The sequence below is a fragment of the Parus major genome, chromosome 1, assembly GCF_001522545.3.
Source record: "Parus major isolate Abel chromosome 1, Parus_major1.1, whole genome shotgun sequence".
NCBI lineage: Eukaryota > Metazoa > Chordata > Aves > Passeriformes > Paridae > Parus > Parus major.
In genome coordinates, this window is record NC_031768.1 from 113,711,436 (window position 1) to 113,717,898 (window position 6,463).

Below are 6,463 nucleotides of genomic sequence, written 5' to 3' on the forward strand. Positions count from 1 at the left end.
GCCGCCACACAGCGCTCCTGCACCCTCAGCGCCTCCGCGTACGGCACCGCGCCCAGCCGCAGCACCCGCACCGCCGCCCGGGACATGGCCCCGCACCGCCGGGACACTGCAGGGACACCGCCGGGACACTGCAGGGACACCGCCGGGGCCGCCGGGACCGCCGGGCGGGGCGAGAGCACGGCAGCGAACCGGGAGCGCCGGGCGGCGGGACGGGAATGGGGACGGGGATTGGGACCGGGACGGGGATGGGGAAGGGGATTGGGACGGGGCACAGAGGCAGCGGAGATGGGGACACGGAAAAGCAGCGGGGACGGGGACAGAAGGCGGGGACGGGGAAAGGAGGCGGGGGAAGGAGAGGCGGGGATGGAAACGGGAGGCGAGGATAGGGACACGCAGAGCGATGTGGGCGGGCAGCGGGGACAGGCTCCCGTGGGAATGGGGACAGGGGCGTGGCGACAGCGAGAAGCAGGGAAGATACAGTGGTGGGAGAACAGGGAAGAGGGGACAGAAATGGATGGGCGCCAGCGGTGGGGCACGGGGACAGGATGGAGGACAGGGATCCAGCGGCAGAGGATGGGGGACAGGGCACAGACGTGGTGAATGGGGACATGGAGGACAGGGGAGAGGGGACAGCAGGACAGAGGATGCTGGTTTTGGGTTGGAGAGTGGGGAGCGGGGCCTGAGGACATGGGACATGGCCCAAAAGCGAGTACCGGGGATGGGGCCTGCAGTGGGGGATTAGAGAGAGGGGACAGGAGATTGGGGACAGGGACAGGGGTTAGAGAGAGGGGACAGGAGACTGGGGACAGGGAGCTTGTGCCCAGGAACAGGGGTTAGAGAGGGGACAAGAGATTTGGGACAGGGACAGGGGTTAGAGAGAGGGGACAGGAGACTGGGGACAGGGGTTAGAGAGAGGGGACAGGAGATTGGGGACAGGGGTTAGAGAGAGGGGACAGGAGATTGGGGACAGGGAGCTTGTGCCCAGGAACAGGGGTTAGAGAGAGGGGACAGGGACACGGGGAGGAGGCCATGGGCCTGAGGGTGGCTCATAGGGCCAGGGCTGCAGGAGGGGCACAGGGGTGAGAGACAGGGCCCCTCTCACCGTAGGGTGTGGGGCATGGGGCAGTAGAGTGGGGGACAGTGTGAGGTGATGGGGAGAACAGGCAGGGGGTGAGGGCAGGGTGTGTGCACATGACATTGGCTAAAATGAAGATTCTGGGGTTGTAGGACAGTTGTAGGTGCTCCTACCCTGGAAGTGTTCCAGGCCAGGTTGGATAAGGCCTTGAGCAACCTGGTCTACTAGAAGGTATCCCAGGCAGGTGGAGGAACTGGATGAACTTTAAGTTCCCTTCCAACCCCTTAACATTGTATGATTCTGTGCTGGCACCTCAAGGTTGTGGACTGTAAATAAAGTTCTTGTATTGAGAGCTACAGTTCATCACCCTGGACTGAGAAAACGTTCCCACCCCAGCTTTTTATTCCAAAGGTAGAAAATAGACAAATGTGGTTGAACCACTAATGAGTCAACCATGAAAACCTGAGCAAACTGTTCCCAGCCTGCAGCCCTCCCAGCTTATCGACCAGGTTAAGCGTGTGAAAGTATGTCCTGATTTTATAGAGCAATCACTGAACTCTAGCTTTTATCAGAAACACACCTCGCTGGTAATTTACCCTTTGTCGCCACGGGTAATTCGGCTGTCGGCTGACAAGGTCAACTTCTGTGTTATTGGCAAGGAAGGAAGGTGCTTCCCTTTGTTAGGCCATTTTCTCAATGAAAAGGAGGAGAAGAAAGGGGAGAAAAAACACCACAAACCTCACCAGGAATTGAGCAGCACCCAGCCCAAGGATCCTGCCTGGGGTGAGATCATCGCCTCAACCAACTGCAGGAGAGCTGCTCTGTGTCTCTGCCTTGGCAGGAGGCGCTCATATTTTTCACCAACAGCATGTGTGCAGCAAGTTATTTCCTTTCTTTTATGATTAAGCCCCCACTTGTTGCCTGGAGATCAAAGCCAAGGGCTCTTCCTTTCTGGCTGGCCTGTGCAGGACGAGGCAAGTTGTGTGTCACAGGGCTGGGACCCTGGTAAACAACACGACAGAGCAGCGTCACTGCCCCATTCACCCTCCACATCCTGCTTTTGAACCAGGGCGGAAATTTGTGTGCAAGGGGGCCACGGGTGGCTCACATTTTATCCTTCTGTCGGGGCTGGAGTGTTCCTAAAGCGAGGTGGGGGCTTTTTGTGTCCATGAAACAGTTGTTTGCTGTCCTGTTGTACCTTCTCCTCTGGCTGCCTTAAACATTAGCAGAGCCCCTGCAATCCTCACCAATTTGTTGGAGTGCGGAACCTGAATTTTTTTTCTGGCAGGAGAGCCTCCCTCAGGGAACTTTAGGGATAATGCAAGTCAGGGCTTAACAGCAGGAGGAGGAGGGGAGGACAGAGGTGGTGGCTGTGAAACAGGTGCCTGGCAAGAGGGACTGTCACAGCTTGCAGAGAGCTACAGACAGGGGCAAAGGGCAACATCTTGGCTCCAGTGAAGGCCGGGATAAAATTCCTGTTGAGTTTGGCAGGGCTGGCATGTCACAGAGAGGTGACAGAGCTGTGCTCACATCAGGGACAGAGCTGAGAGTGGAGTGCCTGGCTCGGGCTGCCTCTGGCACCCCCAAGCACAGCAGCCCCCTCCCCACACTGACACAGCCTTTCAGCAATATCCCTTTTTTATTTTCCCCAAGGAGATTGTACTCGAGGGCCATTTGCATGTGCCAATGAGATGAATTATTTGGGACATGCAGGAGTTCAGTGTGTGGCCAGGAGCCACACAGGAGAAGCAGCCTGTCCCAAAGGAGCATCCCTGACCATGTTTCTGGAATCATGGCTGCCCACAGGGCTGGGAGGAGTGCAGAGATCACCTGCCCTGTGCCGCTGACCCTGCTGGGGTTTAATTCTGCCTGGCCATCCCTGCTGGGATCCAGCTGGGTTTCTGAGGCCTCCTGGCTCAGTGCAGAAGGTGGTGCTGGGAAGCCTTAAGCTGTGCTTTGGTTTTGGCTTGATCCAATGACACCAGGTTCCCACGTGATGATGCCTTGGAACCAACCTCCTCACACAGAGCACCAGCATCACCCAAATCCTACAAGCACCAGCCACCTTATTAGGAATATTTGTTCCAGAATGTGCCTTCCCCCAGAAGAGCTGGGAGGGGATGGCTCGGGCTGAGATTCCCAGTGCATTTGGGCAGGATCTCAGTGGATGTGTCTCACAGGCAGAACTTTTCTGCCCCCACCCCAGCCTGCTCATTGACTCAGAGGAGCACATTCCCAAGGCTGTGCCAAAGGGGGAAAAAACAAGGAAGCACACGTGTCGGGCTGTGCCGCGGGCTGTGCCCCACGGGTGCATTAAGGAAGTACTTAAGGAAGCTCCTTGCTGGCCTGGGCAGATGGGTCAGAGCTGGTGTTTCTGTGCTGATTGCACTTCTCTAGGCAGTCGTCATTTTTTGTCCCATCTTGGAGCCAACATGGCAGGCCCCACGCTCCTCCGAGCTTCCCGTGCCACCAGGAGCTGACATTTCCACTTGAGAAGCTCAGGTGCGTTGTTTGTCCTTCATCAACGCTGCTGAAGAAGCTTCCACCTCCAGTTTGTCCCTAGCAGCTGGCCAGACCCCTTCCAGGGGTCACCCTGCCACCTGCACAGCCAGCGTGACTTCAGACCTGCCAAAATCACCGCTGCTGAGTTACACACCCAGCACAGCACTGCTTTTAGGAAAGATGTCCCAGAAGAGCTCAGTTGCGGGGTGGGGAATGGCAGCTCTTTGGGAACACCAGAGAAATGTCCGAGTGTGACCCCACCTGCAGAGCTGCCCCAGCCCTGGGGCCAGCAGCACAAGGAGCTGGAGCTGCTGCACAGAGTCCAGAGGAGGCCCCGGAGCTGCTCCAGGGCTGGAGCCCCTCTGCTCTGGAGCCAGGCTGGGAGAGCTGGGGGTGCTCACCTGGAGAGGAGAAGGCTCCAGGGAGAGCTCAGAGCCCCTTGCAGGGCCTGAAGGGGCTCCAAGGGACTCGAATCACATGTGGAGCCCAGGCTCAAGTTTGTGATTACAAATCTCCAGGGCACTTCCACACAGCCTGACAGGGTGAGGTTGCTCAGATTGTTCCACAGCGCCGACACCGAGGAGCCAGCCCTGCTTGTCAGTGTGTCCTTCAGAAACCTGGCTCATTTGAAGGAACTGTGCTTTGTTGACTCTGCCTTTCACACCTCAGAGGAGCTGAAACTCCAAAGTTGGCACAACAGAGGAAGAGAATGAAGCAAGCCCACATTAAGAGACTTCAAAATACTTCACCGAGGAGATCAGGAGCAGCCTGGTCTGGTGGAAGGTATCCCTGCCCATGGCAGGGGAGTGGAACAAGATGGTCTTTAAGTCCCCTTCCAACCCAAACCCTTCTGCAATTCTAATAATAATGTCCAGTCTGAACCTCTCCTGTTTCAATTTATGCCCAGATAGCTCCCTCAGAGTATAAAGCAGGTGTGAGACCAAATCCAGATCCCACGGCATTTTAATACAGAGGGAAGAAATCCTCAGCTAGGGAATTCTTACCTCCTACACTCATTCCTACTCTGCAGTACCAGCACACACTATGCCCTGAGTGTGTGAAGTGTGATTTCACACTTACCAGGCACCTTAGCCCAGGTCATGAAATCATCCAGAAAGGTCAAAGCAGGTGACTTAAGGAAGAAAAAAACAAAAGATGAAAAGAGACTTAAAAACAACAAAAAGACAAGTAACATATTTAAGACCTGCACACTCCTTCCGTAAACCAGACAGAAACGTCAAGCCAGGAATGTCACAGCACAAGAATAACTACAGTGAAACGAAGAAAAAGAGACAACAAGAGCGTGAGAGGAGGTGCCTGGGACACAGGAGGAAGAGGATGTGGATCATTTTGTTTCCAGCAAAACAAACCCAGTGCCAGCTGAGTAATGAATGCCATTGTGAGCCCTAGAGAAACACTCCAGCACAGGGCCTCTGTGAGTTTATTTTAACACTTATTAAACGTGTCTGATTTCCTTCCCTGACCTTTGCCAGGTAAAAAGCTGTTGTGTTCCAGTGAGGATTGGAGTTCTCACGGGGTGAGTGACTTCACCCAGGGCAAAGGATGCTCCTGATGAATGGGGGTGGCATCACCGCTGCACTCCCCAGCCAGAGGCTCTTCCTGGGGGCTCTGTGCCTGCTGGAGCAAGAGCACAGTTCCTCCTGGGATCATGTAACCCTGCTCAAGCAAACCCCAGGTATTTGCTGATAACTGGACATTTTTCAGCTTGCTCAGCTCCTTCTGGCACCTCTTCAGAGAGGTCTGGTGCAGACTGAGCAGGAGGCGTGAAGGGGAGTGGGACCATCTCTACTTCTAAGGAACAAGTGACAGGACAAGAGGAAATGGCCTCAAGTAGTGCCAGAGGAGGTTTAGGTTGGATATTATGGAAAATTCCTGCATGGAAAAGTCTGTCCAGGCGAGTCCCCCTCCCTGGAGGGATTTAAAGCCGTGTGGATGTGGCACTTGGGGACACGGGTTAGTGGTGACCTTGGCAGATTCCACTGGATGACCTTGGAGGGCTTTCCCACAATTCTGGGATTTCTCTCCCCGCTCCACCGACACCTTTCGGTAGCACAAGGCCAGGTGCTGTCCCACACCATGTCCCTGTCTCAAGGGCTGAGAGGTGACAGAGCTCTTCACCATTCCCAGTGCCCACCAGGCAAGCGTGGTGTCCAGCTGGCACCTGCTGCCTCGGCCAGGGAACTGCAGCAGGAGGGACAATAATGCACACAGAAATGCGCTGCCATGCCGGACACCAGGCTGCTGCATTTGCTGTTTGGCCACAGCTCCCACGCTCTGTGGAGTCGCTGACCCCTCCCGTGACTGGAGCAGGTCAGGAATTGCTGTTTCTGGCTGTTACAGGCTGGTTTTCTCCAGTTCTACTAAGAAGTGTTATGTTGTTCTGTTCTATTCTATTCTGTTCAGTTCCGTTCCATTCTATTCTATATTTTATTTTATTTTATTTTATTTTATTTTATTTTATTTTATATGTTTTATTTAATTTTAATTTTAATTTTTTATTTTTTATTTTATTTAATTTTCATTAAATTTTCATTTTTATTTTATTTTATATTTTATTTTACTATTTTAATTTTTTTTTATTTTATTTTTTATTTATTGCTGTATTTTATTTTACATTTTATATTTATTTTATATTTTATTTTGTATTAATTATTATTTTATATTTAATTTGTTATTTAATTTAATTTTAATTTTATTTATTTTAAATTTTATTTTAGATTTTATTTTATTATTTTAATTTAATTTAATTTAATTTAATTAATTTTTTTATTTTATTTTATATTTTATTTTTATTTTACATTTTATTTTTTATTAATTATTATTTTATATTTTATTTATTTTATTTTAAAAAATGTTATTTAATTT

General features: G+C 51.8%; 1 protein-coding gene across 1 annotated transcript in view; it reads right to left on the bottom strand.

The window, feature by feature from the left end:
* The window catches only part of LIPT2 (lipoyl(octanoyl) transferase 2), a 2,432-nt gene extending 2,092 nt beyond the window's left edge, over window positions 1-340 (bottom strand). The window contains exon 1 of the mRNA XM_033515344.1: window positions 9-340. Coding sequence (XP_033371235.1) covers window positions 9-86 — 78 coding nt within the window. The 5' untranslated portion in view covers window positions 87-340. The remainder of the gene's footprint in view (window positions 1-8) is intronic.
* Window positions 341-6,463: the final 6,123 nt, after the last annotated feature.